General features: G+C 42.5%; 1 protein-coding gene across 3 annotated transcripts in view; it reads right to left on the bottom strand.

Moving 5' to 3' along the window:
* CERS6 (ceramide synthase 6) overlaps nucleotides 1–10,326 on the bottom strand; it is a 318,670-nt gene extending 308,344 nt beyond the window's left edge. For 2 of the 3 annotated variants that reach the window (XM_036858217.1, XM_036858218.1), the window contains exon 1: nucleotides 9,806–9,975. In XM_036858217.1, coding sequence (XP_036714112.1) covers nucleotides 9,806–9,975 — 170 coding nt within the window. Of the gene's footprint in view, nucleotides 1–9,805 lie in introns of all 3 variants that reach the window. The other variant, XM_036858219.1, reaches the window with a different exon arrangement.
* Between the last annotated feature and the right edge of the window lie 9,537 nt (nucleotides 10,327–19,863).

Genomic DNA, 19,863 nt, shown 5'->3' with positions numbered 1-19,863 from the left:
TGAAAACCTCAGAGATAAGATGTGGCATTTATGTAGACATTGGCAAGTCACAAACAAATGTTATTCCTAGGTCACTGTGTGAAAAAGGCCACCTAGTAAAGGAATGTATCTTCCCTGCAATGAAAAACCATTTGGGTGTAAAATAGATAGCTAGTGGGAAGCAGCCGCATAGCACGGGGAGGTCAGCTCAGCTCGGTGCTTTGTGACCACCTAGAGAGGTGGGATAGGGAGGGTGGGAGGGAGGGAGACGCAAGAGGGAGGAGGTATGGGGATATATGTATATGTATAGCTGATTCACTTTGTTACACAGCAGAAACTAACACACCATTGTAAAGCAGTTATACTCCAATAAAGATGTTAAAAAAAAAATTTAAATTAACACATGTACCCCTTAAAAAAAAAACAAACAACCATCTGGGTGTCTCCAGCTCCACCCCTGCTATAAACAACCACCACAAGCCAACTGTGAGGAAATAAAAGCAAAAGTAGGAATAGGAAGCAGGAGTGGTCCAAAAGAAGTTCACTTTGAAGACCAGTAGTGAGGAAAAGAAAGTCCTCCTTAAAAAAAAACAAAAACAAAAACCTGCCCAAAATATTCTCATAAATGAATCATAGAAAGCTGTGTTTTGTACAACGCAACTTTGAAAAACTACTTTTCAATAATATACTTGCCACTGCTTACAATCGATTGCCTTATAGCATACAGCATTTAAGGAAAAACCATGTTCAAATTTTCAGGTGTTTAAATCATTTGCTTACAAAAATGGTTGTGCAATTAAATCGAAAAATAGAGAGGAAGCTCAGATCTGCTCTTCTTCCATGGCAAAAGCTTCCATTGGAAGTATCTCCGGCCTAGGTCACTTGCCTTACTAGAATTTTATCCTATCTTCCTGGTTAGCTTTAAATGGATTGTGAACTCACTAGGATGCCTTTACTTTAGTCCGAGGGATCCTCTGAAACTATACAGTGTGCTTTTCCAAAGACACTTTGCTCTCCTTTTCTGGACATGCCAATTATTAAATTGTTATATTGATAAATAGATTGAAGGAGGTTGTTTGGTTGAAGTGCCTTTCAAAAAAGGCCCAGGGTACTTGAGTGCTCTCTGGCCTTCAACCTTCCTTCCATCACCCTTCATGGAAGTGGTATTTATTAATAACTAGAAAACTGTCAAGTCTAGAAAATGAAATCAGGTATTTCTAGTAAATGACTTTTTCTTTCGTCAGTGCATTTTCTTTTTTTCTTATTATTTTTAATTGTGGTAAAATACACATAAAATTTACCATCTTAAACATTTTTAGTGTACAGTTCAGTGGCATTAAGTACATTCACATTGTGCAACCATTACCACCACTATCTCCAGAACTCTTTCATCTTGCAAAACTGATGAAAGTACATGAGAATACTCATGAAACACTAACTCCCCATTTCCCTCTCCCTCCAGCCCCTGGCAACCACCATTCTACTTTCTGTCTTTATGCATTTGACTATTCAAGTTACCTCACATAAGTGCAATCTTACAGTGTTTGTCTTTTTGTGACTGGCTTATTTCACTTAGTATAATGTCTTTAAGGTTCATCCATGTTGTAACATGTGTCAGAATTTCCTTCCTTTTTGAGGCTAAATCATATCCTATTGCACGTATATACCACATTTTGTTTATCCATTCACCTGTCGGTCACTTATGTGGCTTCTACTTTTTAGCTATTGTGAATAATATTGCTATGATCATGGGTATACAAATATCTCTTTGAGACCCACATTTCAATTCTTTTGGGCATATACCAGAAGTGCAATTGCTGGATCATATAGTAATACTATTTTAAATTTTTTGAGGAAACTCCATATTGTTTTCCACAGTGGCTGTACCATTTTACATTCCCACCAACAAGGCACAGGGTTCCAATTTCTCCACATCATGACCAACACTTGTTATTTTCTTTTCTTTTCTTTTCTTTTTTTATAGTAGCCATCCTAATGCTTGTGGGGTGATTTGCATTTCCCTAATGTTTAGTCTAATAAGTCACTTTTATCCAAATGTTCAGAGAAACAATATAAAGGTGTTTAGGCTCTATCTCTGAGTTTTCCTTCATAAAAGCCCATTCATTCTTTTTTTTTTAGTTTTGTTTTTAATTTTTTATTTATTTATTTATTTTTTGGTCTGCATTGGGTCTTTGTTGCTGTACGCAGGCTTTCTCTAGTTGTGGCGAGCAGGGGCTACTCTTCGTTGCGGTGTGCAGGCTTCTCATTGCAGTGGCTTCTCTTGTTGCGGAGCATGGGCTCTAGGCACACAGGCTTCAGTAGTTGCAGCATGCGGGCTCAATAGTTGCGGCGCGTGGGCTCAGTAGTTGCAGCGCGCAGGCTCTAGGGCACACGGGCTTCAGTAGCTGTGGTGCATTGGCTCAGTAGTTGTGGCTTGCGGGCTCTAGAGTGCAGGCTCAGTAGTTGTGGCGCTCAGGCTTAGCTGCTCCATGGCATGTGGGATCTTCCCGGACCAGGGATCGAACCCACGTCCCCTGCATTGGCAGGCGGATTCTTAACCACTGCGCCACCAGGGAAGTCCCAAAACCCATTCATTCTTAATCCCTGAAACTAATTCCAAGCCCTTTCTCTCTGCCTCATCTTCCATAATAAAGTCAGGATATTATCTACTTCATCCTCTTGCATGTATCCTTTCCAGTATGTATTAATAGAATCTGAGAAGCTTCCTTCCTGATGATGAGGACTTAGGTTGTGGAGGAAAGGCAGGAGGCAGAAAGAAGTGAGTATAAACACATGACTAGAGAAACAGACAATACGAAACTATTCCGATTAAAAAAAAAATCAAAGGCCACCATTTCCTACCCAAAAAGTTGAGAAGCTCATCCCAGTAGGAAAATACACATGAATTCACAGAAAGTGAAATACAAGTGATTAATAAATATTTGAAATAAGTTTATCGTGAGTAACATAAAACACACATTACAAGAGTAACATTTTTTTCAACTTTCAAAGAAAAAGATTTCCTCAAATAATAATAATCTGCATGCTAATAAGGAAATACAAATGAATATAATCTTTCCCAAAACCAATTTGGTGATTTGTATCTGTCAAGAACACTAAAATATTTATCTTTGGGCTTAGAAATGCCACTTCTGGGAAACATTCCTTAGGAAGTCATCAGTAATTGAAAGATTTATATACACAAACTGGAAACAGCCTAAGTATCCAACAATAATACGGGGACTAGTGAAATGAATTATGGCATATCCAAAGCGTAGAATAATGTGCAGCCATTGAAAACACTTTTGAATAAGTTTAATTACATGGAAAATGTTCAGATTATATCATTACATAGCAAAAGCCTGCATATAAAACCATATATATATATATATACCGTATGAGCTCATGATACTTGCTTTAAAATAGGAGATCAAAGAAATTATTAGGAGATCAAGAAACCTGGTTCTAGATGCCTACCTTGTTATTTTAAGCTGTGTAAAGTTAGGTACATTTCCTAAATTTTCTATCCTTAGTATCATCTGTAAAATATTGGGAAAATTAATATCTACCACACAGGGCTTGTAAGAGGATTATACAATGTAAACCATGTAAAGTAATAAACTCATACTAGGAAATAAATATTAGTTGTTATTTTTTAAATTAAAACTAAAAACTGTAGTCACTTGCAATAGTCCAACATAAAACAAAACAAATGGTGAGCTCCAAGTTACAACTTCAGACCACATGCCCTGGGCACCCAAAAAAGGCATTGTGAGAATCACCATTTTGTATTCAATCAGGCCATAGCACAGGCATTTGGAGAAGTCAATAGAAACTATGATGGCAGGAAAAAGTGACGACAAAAGAGCTTATGAAACCATTTTTTTAAAAGAGGGGATGTGGGAAAGAAGGGACCAAAGAATAACTTTAGGCATAAAGATTTTCAGGGCATCACTAATACAGAAGGATCCTTGTAATACGAGTGGCAATCTTGCTAACCTCTTATTTTCACAAATAAAAAGAAAGAAAAAATGCCCCCCTAACAACATTAAGTGGCACACTAGTTACTAGCAAACAAAATTTGGAAACTTTGGTATCCTGACTCAGAAGTGCTTAAGAAATAAATTGATCAAATGAAGATGCAAGGGGTAAAAAACAATATAATTTCGAGGGTCATGGCTTTGTAAGAAATAGATGACCAATAGCTTTAGAAAATCTGGTTTGCTTGGTGATGGAGGAAGGAATGTTAACTGCATGTAATAAACATTTAAAATCTTCTATGTACCACATGGACCTAGATTCTAGTGCTCACCAACGAAGTGCTATCAGGTGAGTAAAACAGACAAAGAAAGCCTGAGGCAGGTGCAGTGATCTCCTGTAAAGCCATGGGACTGGTCTGATGATGGAAGAAATTCATCTGAAACTCCATTATCTTGCCAAGGCCACCTGCCCTTCCCCATCACAGAAGACAAACCACTTCTGAAATACCTTTGGGACTGGAATTGAGGAAAAAATCTAACCCTGTCCATGGAGAATTCAAATACTTTCAACAGAAAAGTCATTAAGTGAACTCAGGGTGTTAATTTCATCAGTCCTTGATGACATTATATCATTTGTGATAATTTAAAGTTATCTCACCTGCCTTCTCCACTATTCTAAGGTGCTGCCCATTAAGAGTAATGTCATGTCTTTTATCCACAAATCAACCTATTACAAATAGCTACACTATTGCACCCTGTAAATACAAACCTCTTATTTTGCAAGATAAGAAGGCTGTACCAAAGTTCTGCAGAGAATACCACCCCTTTGATTTTAGGTTGTTTTCCAATGAAACATCCATTGTAATCCAATTTTTCTACCCCAGTCAGAAACTTCAGGCGTCAACCTGTTTGTGTCTGACCCAAACTCTTGCCTCTTACACCAGTCTGGCAAAGCAGGTATCTGTAGTTTTAATCTGAATCACACAATCATTTAACAAGCAAAAAAGGTACATTTATGGAGTTAAACATCCAGGATGGATTGCATGAAAAAACCATGTTTGTATGCAAGTTGTTCTCAAGTACTCCATCTTGGGCCATTCTGGCTGCTATAACAAAATATCGTAGGCTGGGAGGCTTATAAATATCAGAAATTTCTCTCTCATAGTTCTGGAGACTGGGAAGTCCAAGATCAGGGCACCAGCAGATTTGGTGTCTGGGGAAGGCAATCTTCCTGCTTCACAGACAGCCATCCTTTTACTGTGTCCTCATGATGGAAGGGGTGAGGGAATTCTCTGGGGTCTTTTTTATAAAGGCACTAATCCCATGTATGAGACACCACCCTCATGACCTATTCACTTCCCAAAGTCCCCACTTCCTACTACCATCACCTTGGCATTTGCAACTTATGAATAAGGATTGCCACTTATGGATTTTGAGGGCACGTGAACATTCAGTCCATTGCACACTCCAGTCTTCTAAAATATATCTGACAATATCAGCCTCCATTACAAGCTACATTATAGGAACATCCTTCAGTTATGAAACACCTGACACCCCACTTTTTCCTGGCAGTCATTCACTCACACCTCCCCTCTCTCCTCTAACCATCAGAAATACATTCTCACTCGTTTTCTCTCTGTCCTCTCCTCTCCTCTCCTCAGTGGCCTTACCCAAGGCTGCTGCTAAGGCAAAGATATTAAGTAAACCCATGATAAAAATTGACCCACTGGCCAGACATTCCCTCTGATACAACTGAGACACTGTTGTTCTTTGAGGATTTGGTGGCAGGAGGTCATTATTTGGCTGAATGAGCCAGGCAAGACTGGTGTCAGCCTCTGAAGAATGACAGCTCTCATGTAGCTTGGCACTTGAAGAACCAACCTGACAGGAATGAGCTGCTCATTTCTTACCCAGACGTCACAAGAGATGCAGATCTACTCTGGGATCCATCTAAAAAAGGTCTGAGGAAAGAGAGCAATTGCTTTCTCTGGAGAATCTTCTTTGTTGGTTATTCTGAAAGAGTGTCGCTATTTGGATCACAAATGATAACAGCCCACATGATTCTTTTAACTCAAATCATAATTGAAAAATACAAGAAACAAAACCATTAGCTAGGATATTTGTATGAAAAAAATCTCTTTATTCTTAGATGACTTATTTCTACCTGCAAAAAAAATAACCTTTAGCCTGCTTCAAAGTTTCATGAGATAACAATTAGTAAGCTTCAAATATATAGCATCCCTACAGGAATCAGATAACTGGGAAAGTGCAAGCAACCTTGGATTACAAAGGCCATCTGCTTCACTGCATAAATGAGAAAATAAGGCAGAGAGAAATTAGGTGGCTGCCCCAGTATGAGGTAAGATTGACTAGAATGCGAATGTTCCGATTCTCAATCAGTACCTTCTGCATCTCTCTCCTAAACCCACAAGGAAGAAAATGCATTAATGTTATCTTTTGTAACAATAACTCAAAAAATTTTTACTCCCAAATAGAAATTAGGCAGAACTTTAATCCCACATTTATGAATACCATAGCAACACACATTTTTTTAATGAATTTAGAAGAAGCATTTAGTATAACTCCAGAGAATGGCTCACTGAGCCTAAACAAGCATTAAATCAAGAAAATTCACCAAAGAGATGAGAATGCTACATTATTAAATAATATTTTGCTCCTTGTCAACAAGCCAACAACATAACGGTATACACTACAATTTTCATTCTAGGAGAAACCATCCAACTATTTTTTAAAAAAAAACAGATATTTTACTCAGTCAATCAGGTAATATCTATGGTGGCCCTTCTGGTCCCTACCCAGAGCTAATTGTAGTTTAAAGACTAATGTAAAACCCACCAGGCTTTGGGCTGTTCACAGAATCAGCAAAAAGTCACTGAATCTAGGCTGCTCCATTTTTAACCAATCATGCTGGACATTCATATTGCTGTCCATATGGTACTATAACATGGCATTGTTCTGGCCACCAGTGCCTTCACTGCCAACACCCAAACAGTGGGGGTGAAAACGGGAAGGTAGGACCGCCCAAATGGGCAAAGCCCGATTCAATTAATTCTTTAGTGCTTCTCTTTACAGAGACAAATATATAAGATTGAGGAGAATGAATTCAAATTCACAATTTTTGCCTCAACAAGGGCATTAAAGACCCCCATTTAATAGAAATTAAAGATAATCAGCTATTTCATAGATATGTTCTCAGCTCTGAAATAAATGACAATAGGAGCATAAAAGGAATAGAATCCTGGGGGAATGATTTCCTATTATAAATCATTTCATTTTTCAAAGAGATTTACAACCAGCTTTTTAAAATCATGTTATACGTTACAGAATACTGCAAAAGAAAAACATTTACGCACAACATGTTAGAAGGGTACCGAAAGTGAGTCATACCACTGCCAACGATATCGCTTGGTTCAGTTATATTGATTCAGGTCCTTGATGGGTGCTGAAATGAAGGCCACAGGTTGGATACCAGAATGTGTCATTTAGGTTTGAGAAGAGGAGAAACATGCAGAACTTGTAATTCTGGATACAACTATACCCTTGGATTTTCAGAGAAGTGAGAGAGTCCCGAATGGTTAAAGACAGAGCTGTCGCTACTACAGAAAGAAATAGACACCCTTCCAAAAGTCAGTAGCATCCTGTGGTATATGGGCCATACTGGATTATTATGCTGAACATTAATCATAAACTTTCACTTTCCATACAGGCTATTAAATCACTTCAATTTGGATCAATGGCCTGAAAGAAACCCACCAACTCTCTATGTATCAATATGAGGACATTTGCTGTGACTGATGGTTGAAGGCAGCTGACCCCTTTGTGTAAATTCTAAGTCATGGGATTGTGCAAAGGAAGAAAAAGATGTTCAGGATGAGGAAAAATGAACTTCCAGTTTGCAACCATGAAATTAGCTTTTTTTTTTTTTTTTAAAGCAGAGAAAGTCAAAGTACAAAGCTATCTCCATTCTCTAACATGCATTTTTTCCAACCGAATGAACAGCCTGGAATCAGCTTTCTGCCTACAGGTCAATAGCTGACATGGTTTTGTTTTCCAAAACATAGGACTACACATCTCTTTCAAAATGCATTAGCCAGCTAAAAGTGAGCCCAGCCAGAATTGATCAGATGTCATTCGGCAACTGTGTGGAAGCCCTACTATGAGTCGCCACAGAGCACCCGGCGTTCCCAAGAGGCTCTTTTTGGACAGATTGCAAGGTCAGATATGAGTTCCCATTTTCTGTAAGTAAACATCTGCTCTACAAAGCAACTCTAACCCTGCAAACACAACACACCCACTTTCTCACAGTAAGTCTCAGCGCTGGAGAGGATCAATGACGTATCTGTGCTAGATTCCAATCATTTTAAAATAGGTCTTTAAATCTGTTCCTCTGTGCACGTCAATCTCTGCATGCGAACAGCTGACTTAGTTCTCAAGCAACAATACTGCCCATTGAAAAATACACCTTCCTTAATCAAAAGATACCTTTTGTTCCCATGAAGCATTGTCTGTTGCCATTTCCAGAAACAAATGACACAAAAGACAAATTCTGCCATCCTCAAGAGTGGTTTTGGACAAACAGAAACACCAAAAAACAGAGCAAAAGCTTAAGAAACAAGACCAAGGTGAGCTGGGGGTAGAAGAGGAGAGGTGGAAGTGAGAAGTGGAATCTATACTCTGTGATCTAAGAAGTTCAGCCTCTACTGATGAATGGGGGACGGGGGAGGGGAGAGGAATGGGAGGTTGAGGTTTTCAGTTGAGAAAAAGAAGTGTGTGTTGCTGTCCCGGTTTTGTTTCAATAGCACCCGGAGAGTGCGTGGCAGGCACAATCTAGTTTGGTGACTAAGACTGATTCAGTGAGTAACACAAGTTTGTTTATGACACAAAGGAGCTACCCAACCAAATCCGGCAATTATACAAACAATAATATGGCAATTCTTTAAAATTGTTTGTGTTTTGGTACCAAATTAAAGTTTATGTTTATTAAATTTCATAGGAAACATCTATCAATTTAATATCCCCATTTTGCAGGCTGCGCACCCGTCCTGGAAAGAAATCGCTAATGGCCCGGAGTCCTGGAAACCTACAAACTATTGTCACCTATTTCCCAGCACTGTGGTCCTGATACTCAGTGTCACTGATGGAAACCAAACAGCGGCCATAAACCAAGGAGTCCCTGGTGAATTTCTCCAAAGCACAGTCCGGGCAATCCGTGCGCCCGGGTGAAAGCATTTGGAAGTGTGCGCGGTTCCTCTGCCCTCCGGGCCGCGCGTCCGGAATGTTCCTGGCTGTCAGGTGGGTGGCGACAAGGCTCGGCAGGGAAGCGCTGCCTGGCAGCGCAGCGTGCCCGCGGGGCGGAGAGGGACCAGCCCGGCGGAGTGTGGCGCGTCCCAAGGCCGGCCGTCGCTCACCTTTGTTCGCCCGCCCTCTCCGCGAGGAGGAGAGCGCGGGCCAAGGAGGAGTGTGGGGGGCCACCCCAGTGCTCCGCGGGCCCTCCCCAACGCCCCGGAGGAAATCCGGAGGCAAGCCAGACCCGCTCCGGCTCCGAGAACCGCAGCCAGGCTGAGGGGTCAGCAACCCCTTCCCGAACACAAAGGTTGGGAGGCGTAAGCGCGAGCGCTGGGGGCGCGGGTGCGTGCGCCACGGAGCACGCGAGTGTGCGTGTGCGCGCGAGGGTGTGCGTGTGTGTGTGTGTGTGTGTGTGTGTGTGTGTAGGGGGAGGGGAGGAGCGCTCGCGAGGGTGTGCGCGCGAGGGTGTGCGTGTGTGTGTTTGTGTTTGTGTGTGTGTGTGTGTAGGGGGAGGGGAGGAGCGCTCCAGCCCGTCTTACCTCTCGAAGATGAGCCGTACCATTAACATGCAGAAGGCCAAGGGGAAGGCGAGATAGAGGTCCTCAGCCTGCGGGAAGGTGGCTTCCTCCGTGTTCTTCAGGTCCGCCCAGGTGACATTGTGAGGGAGCCAAAACCTCTCGTTCCAGAACCAGGCTAAGATTCCTGCCATCTTGCTTTGTCCAGTCCCGTCCTGGGCTCCCGCGGCCCGCCGAGATCTCCGCCGCGCAGGGCGCCCGGGGATGCGCGCGCGGCTGGCTCGAGCCTGTGCCGCCGCCGCCGCCTCCTCCGCGGCCGCTGCTCTCGAAGGCTCGCGGCGAGCCCCGGTTCTCTCCTCCCTCTGGCCGCGTTGGGGAAAGGAGCCGCCTCGCCCGTCACATGGCAGCCAGGGCCGCTGGCCCTGATTGGCTCGTCCTCGCGTCAAGCAGCCAGGCACACGCGGCCGGCTAGCCCACGCCCGGAGGGCAGGGCGCAGCCGCTGCGCTCAGGGCGCCAGGGCACCGCTCTGGGGAGTGCCGCCCGGCCCCGCGCTCACAGTGCTCTCGAGCGGCGCTTAGGGCAGCGACCTGGGTTCGGCCGCCCGAATCCGCTCCGGCCCCCGGGCTTGCTCGCACATGCTCAGAACGCCGGCTTCTGCCGCGCTGGAGTTTCACGGGTTTCGGTCGGCTTCCCGTGAGCGTACAGGCGCTGGGGAGGCAGGTAGGGGTCGGGGCAGATCTTCAGATCCACCCTTGCGCCGCGACAGAACAGCAGAAGGAGAAGCAGGGGGCGCAAAGAGCAAAGGAGGAAGAAATAGCAGGGAGAGAGTGATCCACTCCCGCGTTTGGAGACGGAGGGGGAAAATCGGGTTCTGGGGCAGGATGGTTTGCCAAGAGGCATCTGCCTCTACCCCGCGCCCGTCTTTCCCCATCTCTGACCTTACAGCATGGTTTTACTCCTGCTCGTCACCACAGTCAGCGCCCCCAGGGAAAAAGGCCCTCTACTTTAATTTATGAGGTGGTAAGAGAAATTAGGCACTTAACTGCTGTTTGATAACGATGAGATGATGTTGATGATTATAACAACCGCAGCCTTCTGTAAAACTGCCCCACTAAATGAACCTCTCAGAAGATGGCTCCCGACCACATTTTGGCTTTGCCCATGGGCAGTGAGCCTGCGCTCTGCTGCTTGACGGGCTCGTTGTTAACGCCTTTTGAATCGGAAACCTTTAAGGTGTTAAGTCTTTGAGGCCTAACCCAGGCACCTTGACTCCCACAATACGTTTCCTCATTGATACGGGAACCATGTGTGGATCAGTTAGGCGGTACACGCAGAACCTGGTTCCAGGGAATATGTTGTTGATTTTTCTCACAAACGTTCATTTCCTGCCTGGTTCCGCTAGTAAGTTCTACTGGACCCTTCCAAGAGGAAAATAAACAGGCTCTTAATACACACTTCTTTACCCTCCCTCCCCCTCCAGCTACCACCCTCTTTTCACTCCTTCCCTTTAAAGCGTAACTCTAAAGAACTGCCTATATCTGTTGCTTCCACTCCCTCCCCTCCATTCGCTTTCGAACTTCCGTTTGAGCATTTGCCCCTCTCTGCTGCACTGAACTGCTCAAGGTCACCAATGATCTTCATGCTGCTAAACCCAAAGGTCAGTTCTCAACACCTCTTATCAGTAGCATTTGGCCAAGTTCGTCAGTAGCTGCCTTTTGAAACACTTTCTTGTCTTGATTTCCAGAAACCACATTCTTTCTGGTTTTCCTCCTACCTCATGACTGCTCTTGCTGAATCTCCTTTCTGGTTACTCCTCACCTTCTCAGCTCCTTAAAGTTGACGTGGCCTAGGAGTCAGTCTTTTGTCCTCTTCACTTTTCTATCTGTGTTCATTCACTTGGTGGTCTTATCCAGTCCCATAGCTTTCAATGCCATCTGTGTGGCCTTCAGTGTCATAGTGATTGCTCCCAAATTTGTATCTCTAGCCATGAACTTTTCCTTGAACTTCAGACTCCTAAGTCCATTATCAAGTCAACTACTCCACTTGGATGTCTAAAAGCCATTTCCTGTCCAAACTACTAATCTTCCCCCTAATTTTTTTCCTCTCCTGTCTTCTTGACTCAGGCCCAAAACCCGGAGTCACCTTTTTTCCTTTTCTCTCTCATATCTCCTTTATAATCTGTCACGTATCCTGTCACTTCCATCTTTAAACCGGAATGACACCATCTCTCACCACTTCTTCTGCAACCATCTTGGTCCAAACCACCTACATTTCTCTTCCGAGTTACCCTAGTAGCCTCCTAACTCCCAATTTCAGCACTTGTTCCTCTACAGTCTAGTCTCAGCCCATGTGATCTGGTTGAAATGTAGTAAAATCACTTCTGTGCTTAAAACCATACTGCTTCCCCATTCCTCCTCAGTTGGAAGCCAAAGTCATTTCAGTGACCAAAGATGTGGCTCCATGTTACCTCTCTGACCTCATCTACTCTCCTCTCTCATTTCCCTGTCCCTTACTCAGTGTGCTTTCATCACACTGGCCTCCCTGCCCTTCCTGCAAAACACCCAGCATGCCTTCGGGCCTTTGTACTTGCTTTGCTCTGTCTCTGGAACTTTTCCCCCAAGTATCCATGTCCACTCTTTCTATAATGCCACTCACTCGGTAAAGCCTTCCCTCAACACCCTAGTTATCTATAATTGTCACTCCCCACCCCTGCTCTTCCTAATCAACTTTCTTGCTTTGTTTCCCTCCAAAGCATTTATCACCATCTAACACAATATATTTTTTACTTTTTTTTCAATTGGTCTCCCCACACGCACTAAAATGTAAGCTTCTGAAAGTTGAAGACTTGTGTCTATTGCTGTTTTATCCCTAGCACTTAAAATAGTGCCCAGCACATAGTAGGTACTCAATAAACTATTGAATTAATGAATCAGCACTACTCTAACCTCACAAAAATCTTCTCTAGGAGAGGAAAAAATCTGAATAAATAATAGTGTTAAATGTTTATAAACTCATGTGAAGAATAGTGTGGGCATAAAGAAGGGCTTCATCAGTTCTAAGGTGGGGTAGGGGTGGTGTCCTTGAAGTGGGTTCATCAGGGAGTAGTTCATCACCATCCTCATTTGAGACCATGCACCCAACTGCTCATTGTTACTGGTGACTTTCCAGGAAAATGCCTTGACACCAAATGCATTCTTGTAGGCCAAGAGAGGAGTGCTATTAAGGTCTCTTGCCACCTTTGTGGCAAAAGGTCATATCATGGTGAACCCTGGCCTTCTGGACCAGGCAGACCCCCTCCATGGCTGCCACTGGTCCCTCATGTCACTCTAATGTATGACCTGACAGGACCTTGCCTTCTCTGCTTTCCTGAAAGACCCACTGTGTGTATATATATATATATATATATATATATATATATATATATATATATATATATATATATACACAAACACACACACACGTATATATATATATATGAGGAAGTGTTGGTGACTTAATGCCCTGGGACCTGAACTTTGATCCTGGGCAATGGAAGCCAGTGGTACATTTTCATTCTTTTCCCTCCCCTGCCCCGGGACACATACAGTAGCTTCAAACAGCCTGTCTGAAAATGTCCTGTGATACACAGCACTCAGCTTATTTCAAAACTGTGGCCAGCTCAGGAATTGCCTTGTATTTCCTCTCTTTCTCTTTCTCACTTTCTATTTCTTTCATTCCTGCTTCCCTGAAATTACACCTCTCTGGAAATGCTCTTTTTTTCTAGAGAAGCCAAACTAAAATCATGTTGCTCTCCTGTTCATCAACTCTGAGAAGGTGGTGAGATTTCAGGAACACTTTGAAAGATAGCTTTTGTTGGACCCTGGAACGAGAACTCACTGCTTATCTGTGAATCTTGCACAAGTCACTTAGCTTCTAAGAGCATGTTAACACCCTCCTGCATAAGTTGCAAGTACCTGTCTTGCCTATGTCACCTGACTATCCTGAGGCTCACATGAGATAATATATGGGAAAGGGCTCGTAAACTCTTAATAATCTCTATACACATGCACAGTGCATGTTTTGTTTTGCTTTTTTATGAAAAACAATGGATGAGCAAGTCAAGCACATCTGTTGGCCAGATTTACAATCTTCAATTACTTCCTTGTTTTCACACCTAAGGGACTGTATTCATTTAGAAGGCCGTATTTTTAAAGGAATACTATTTTAAAATGGAATTTATGCAGAAAACAACAAGCAAGATGGTGAAGGATATGGAAATCTTGAGGAGACATTTAGTATACATGTTAAGTGCACTAACTTTGGAGTTTTACAAAATGTAGGTTTAAGTGCTAGCTTTGCCAATAATAGCCTATTCTTCCTTAGAAAAAGTTCTTAATTACTTAACCTTTTGAAATCTCAGTTTCTTCACATGTACAAAAGGAATAATACTATTTACCACATGGGGTTAAGGTAGGATTTAAGTGAGATCATGTAAAGTGCTTAACAATTATATGGAGGCGGTTACCATTATTATTATGTACTGTAGTAATGTGGTGAAAATGCCATTGTTTCAGGGAAAGAAGGATCAGACTCTGCTGGGATAATTTACCTTCAAGGCAGGCTGAGCCTTTCACATCTGACGATGAGCAGGGCTTTACTTCTGAGATTAGTAGAATTAGCTTTCACTCAGCAGAGGAAGTGAGAATGACGTCAGGAAGGGAGAGACAGGGCAGTGGAGGGAGATTTCAGAAGCCCATGCACCCTGCGTGAGATTCCTCCTGATGTTTTCGCTGCTAAGCTGCCATAACGTATTAGACACAAACTGCTGAAAACCAGTGATGTTTGGTAGAAACTTGTAAAGACACCAAGTTTTGATATAAGCGGCTTGTACAAACATGAAAGCCGGAGGATGTAAGCCGAAAAGAATTTGAAAAATTGCGGAGATGTATTTTAAATCTCCTAGAGGTCAAAAACTGGAATTTGAGTCAGGTGTTAAGGAGCGGGTGTAGTTCACAAGGATAGCTATATCCAGTCACCCTGTGAACCATGGCAGAAACTAGAGGAAAACAGACTGTTGGGAGGCCTGATATGTATGTTCCAAGATTGGAAGGGCTGTCAGGTGGGGGCAGTTTGACTTGATCTGTGCGGATCTAGAGGGCAGAACTTGGGACAATTGGCTTAAATATCTGCAAGGCTAATTTTATCTCCGTAGAAGAAATATGCAAAGCTGGCCAAAAATGAATCAGCAGTCTCATCAAGCAGGGAACTTCCTATCATGGGAAGTGTTCAGGCAGAAGTCTACCTGTTAGATATGTTGGCAAAGCAGTCCTGTCTGAAACTGACTTGGAAATTGACGCCTTCTAAGCTCCCTTTAGTACTTTGGAGCTAACAGAAAACACTATTTGGAAAAGAATCTGCCTTGCCCTATGAATTTTTGCAGTTGGAAGAAGACATGAGGCAATGCCCTAATACTTTAGGACCTCTTCTGTACTAAATTTCTACTCCCTTAGAGGGGAGAGGGAAGAGGGAAGAAGGAGTGAAGGAAAAGGAAAGGAAAAAACAGAAGGTAATTACCATGGGACAGAAGTACATTCAAAAGTTAGAAAGAGAAATTTTTAAGTCCAAAGAAATAGATCACTTCTTGCTAAAATGTTCTGATAAAGCCTAAAAGAGCTTTGTCAGAATATGTTGCTAGCTGCCTGCAGGATCCCAATAGAAAACAAAATCAAAGGACTTAGGCCACATGGTTATATTGGCAGAGTCTGTTAGTTACCGGCTTCCATCCCTAGCACTTTGAACATTTTTCTGTGCTGTTTTTAATAGTGGGAAATTAGACATCAGAAATTATTCTGTTATATGCCATTTGAGAACTGATACTACCTCAGATGACTGTGTTCTTCCTTTCCTTCATTAGTTGTTAGAGTTTAAGTTCATTCTCGTGTGGATCTAAGAAGGAGGGTAGAATTTCAAAGATAACCTTTCCTTGCAATCATTTAGTTTTGCCTTCAGAACTGCATCTAAGGCAAATGTTCATGTCCATGTCTAAAATAATCATTACCAGGAAATCTCAGTATATATTAAATTAAACTCTACATGCTCATATTTGGAAAGTACACATAGTTTTAAAAGTTTTTCCCTTCGAATTAAAAAATATGTAAATCTACATAATAACCAAACAGATCAGCCCTCTTTCATTGTTAAATTAAGTGCAGCGTAGATACCTAGATAGGAGAATCATATCGTAAATATTCCAAGGAATTAATTGATCTCATTGGATTGAATTTGAGACCAATAAATTGTAATACCTTCTGCTGCCCTAATTACATGTGACATTGTAAGCAATCAACGCCCTGTGATGGATGTGTCTAGGCTGCGATGTTTCTATTTGTCTCACATTTTTATGATCCCTAAATTCACTTAAACTTTAAAATGCAATTAAAATACAGCATAATCAAGATTGAGAAAAAACAAGCTTTCAGAAGTCTACACAGATATGAGTTATGAGAGGATTTAGGTACTCATTTCACCAGCCATATATTTTTCAGAAGGCCTCCCCAGTGGTTGCCACAGAATTATTAACAAAATCCAGAGGCCCTGGAGCTTCCTAATGCTTGTGAATGATTTGGCTTAAAGGTTTTTGCAGTCGTCATTTGCATTGTAAAACGGACTTCAGCTCTAAGTTTAAGGAGAAGTTTTAGAAGCTTTGGCATGGCAAGATGCCATGAGAATATTTTCCCTGTGGGGAAACGAAACTCAAATGTGCTAATTAAGGGTACTTAATATCCCTCAAAATTAATTCTTTGTTACCTGCAGTGGTTTAATTATTCCCTTATGGAAAGCTCAGAAATGCCCTGCATCTTTAAATAGCAGTGGGCTGCTTGATTCTGAGTCAACATCCACTTTGTAGGTATTTCTTCTACTTATTGGCTACAGCAGTGGCCAAAGAGAGGAAGATTTTTCGATGTCACAATAAAACAGTAAGACAAATTTTCCCTGGTGGTTTGCGAAATCAGCTTCATTAATATCATCATCCCTCACATAAGAGACCCTTCCAGAAAAAAAATTTATAGCGATAAAAATGAAAAGAGGGAAAGAGCTACAGTTAAACATCAGGCAGTTCTAAGCTCTGACCACCAGAAGCAGTCAGCCAGCCCTGACACTTTCCCCGCTAGCAGCCTGCCCTTTCCAGAAAAGCAAAAATCAGATGTCCTCAGAAGATCTTGGTTGAACTGAGAGAGAACTAACCATATACAAGGCTGTTTATCTTAAGAAATAAACTTGAGTGTTATCCAGGTAACTGTTGTTTCTCCTGGAATTCTTCTTGAATCAGGTAGCTCCATGTAGCTATGGGACACACTAAAAAGCTCTAAATGTAGGCACATGTCTTGAGTTCAAATGTCACTTCCTCTGGTAGCCAACTCCAACCACCCAATCTAAAGCTGCTGCCCAGTCACTCTGTCACATCCCCCACTTACAGTCTTCCCATCACTCACAGCCATCTGATATCTTCTTGTGGGATTACTTATCTACCAGTTTGTTCCTGTCATCCCACCTCAAACATGTGCGTTCTGGGAGAGCAGGGCCCTGGCCATCCTTGTCACTGCTCTACCCCAAGCTCTGAGCAGCCCTTGGCTCATGATGGCTGTTCAGTAAATCATTGTTACAGGAGGGGAGTGTAGATTTTTTGTTTTTAATGTCAAACTCCTCTAACAATCAAAAAAAGATTTATTCTGGAGCCTGGGCTAGGAAAGGAGCTGGATATCCTGTGGCAGCAACCTGGAATCCGTGAATTTAATCAGGATAATTGTGCGAGGACCCACAGTCCCCTGCACACATCCAAACCTCTGCACCGAAGCTGTCCGCTCAGGTCAGTTTGACCAGAATCAGTCGATCAATTGATCACTTGGCAGGACTTGCAGGGTTACTCATTCTCTTGGGCTGGAATGTTATCAGCTTAACCCTCATCTATCTCCTCCCTCTGGAGCTGTCAGTGAATCTCTGGAACTCTTGGTCTAACCCCATTTTGACCTACATTTGATAAGGTCAAGTGTGAGGCATTTCCTAAACTTAGGAAAACTAGGCCAAATGCCCTGCACAGACCCTGGGCCTACCTGTGTCCTAATGTACACCTGTACTTCTGCTACTTCTCTCCTCTTAATTTTGTTTGGGCCACAGAACCAAGGAGTTCATCCCCCTGGGCTGGTGAACAGTTTACATAGGAGTGCATGTATGTATTATCTCCTCAATTAATCTTAACTTACCCAAACATATGGATATGGTTTTCTGTGCCTTCACTACCCCCTTAATTTAGTCTCTAACCAATAACTCTTTTGAGGGGTTAACTAACCTTCAAGCTGCAGGCCAGAGCTACACAGCACCTGCGGGGAAACATAGTAGCTTGTGTGGAATTAGACCATTTGTAAATTGTAGTCAGTTTGAAAAAAGAAAATTTCATTGAGTCAAAAAGCCTGCTTTATCTCCTCGCAAGATTTGATTTCACCTGCTCTATTCGAGCAGGAGGCACAGATAGAGATGTTTGCTCAGGCCTTCCAAGGTTACCCAAGGTAAAGAGACAATACGGTCAGTGCAGACATTGATTTTCTGGATTTCAGTCCATCCTCAGAAATGCTAATTAACACAACTCTTCATAGATCTCAATGAAGAAGACCTCAGTATCAAAAAGGAATAACAAATCATTTGGAAAAACTTCATGTCTTAAGTTTCAAGTAATGGGAATTTGTTTCAATTCTTGCAGGCTAAAAATATGAACAAACACCACTGAAAAGGCCCAGAAAAAAGGCCCTAATGGTGAAGTAACGCTTTTCCCATCTTGCTGTCTTTTCCCAGGTCACCTTCAGACAAGGGGCGGATTTCCTCCCACCATGCATTCTTCCCCCTTGCAAAACTTTGCCCTCTCTAGGAATGACTGCCCACGGTCAACATTTGGCCTCTGCTTGAGAATTTAAGGACAAATCTCAGCCTTCCTTTTCCTGCACCATTAGAAAATGTCTAAGTAACATGAGAGCCATCCAAAAGACAAAGCCACAAATATCCAACTCAGGGAAACAAAATAAAACCTGAAGATTTTGGCAAGGTGTCCATGGATTTCTGCCCAATGCATCTGGCCTTCCCTTTGGGCTGCCCCAACCAGCTGGGCAGTAAAAGAGGTGGATCCGGAAGACTCATCCATTAGAGGGAATACAGGGCCTGCCTGGTATCTGGTACGCAATCTGCCACTGCGCTGTGCAAGAGCCTCTGCCTGGCTCTCCTTGTCTACAGGACAAATCCAGACTCCTTCATAGGTAAGCAGGGCCCACAACAGTTGACTTTCCATCTCTCTTTCCTAATCCAACAGTTGACTTTCCATCTCTTTTTCCTAATCCAAATCGTTGAACTTTGCACCCATCCCAACAACTCAACCTTCGTCTCTCACACGTGTACTTAAACAAGCTTTTTTTTCTTCTTCATATTATTTCCTCCTGTTTACAATGCCTTTCCCTTTCTTCTCTACCCATCAAAATTGTATTTGTAAGCTAACTTCCGTCTCAAAAACCACCTTCTGAAATTTAGATCACCTCAGAATTAGAACGAATCCCTCCCTACCTGGTGTTAGCATTGGGCCTTCCACCAGGCAGGTTGTCTTTTCTCTTGAACCTCTGGCTCCTTTAGGGCAGAACTAGTTCTTATTTCATCTCTATTGCCCCAGGGCCTAGCGGGGATTTTTGCACATAGCAGGTATTTAATAAAGTTTGGTCTAATTGGATTTCTTAGGAGAACAGCAGCTAACAGCTCATTTAGGGTGGGAGACAGTTGATATGAATTGTTAAGAGTTCAGGAGTAAGAATGAAGTTCACATATAAATCCCAGCTTCACCTCTTACAAGCTCTATGGCCATGGAACTAACTAAATCTTTAAGCCTGAGTTTCCTCATCTGAAAAAAATGGGGTATGTTTACGTCTATAATACATAAAAGTATTTACCTCATCTAGCTATTGGAAGAACTAGATGAACACGTTTAGCATGATGCCTAGCACTTAGTAAGAATTCAATACTTGTTACTTCTTCCCTCCTGCCCCTCCTCCTCCCCCATTCTCCTCCTCCT

This window comes from Balaenoptera musculus, chromosome 7 (genome assembly GCF_009873245.2).
Source record: "Balaenoptera musculus isolate JJ_BM4_2016_0621 chromosome 7, mBalMus1.pri.v3, whole genome shotgun sequence".
Lineage (NCBI taxonomy): Eukaryota > Metazoa > Chordata > Mammalia > Artiodactyla > Balaenopteridae > Balaenoptera > Balaenoptera musculus.
Note: the sequence above shows the minus strand (reverse complement) of the source record. Positions and strands in the feature narration are given on the sequence as shown.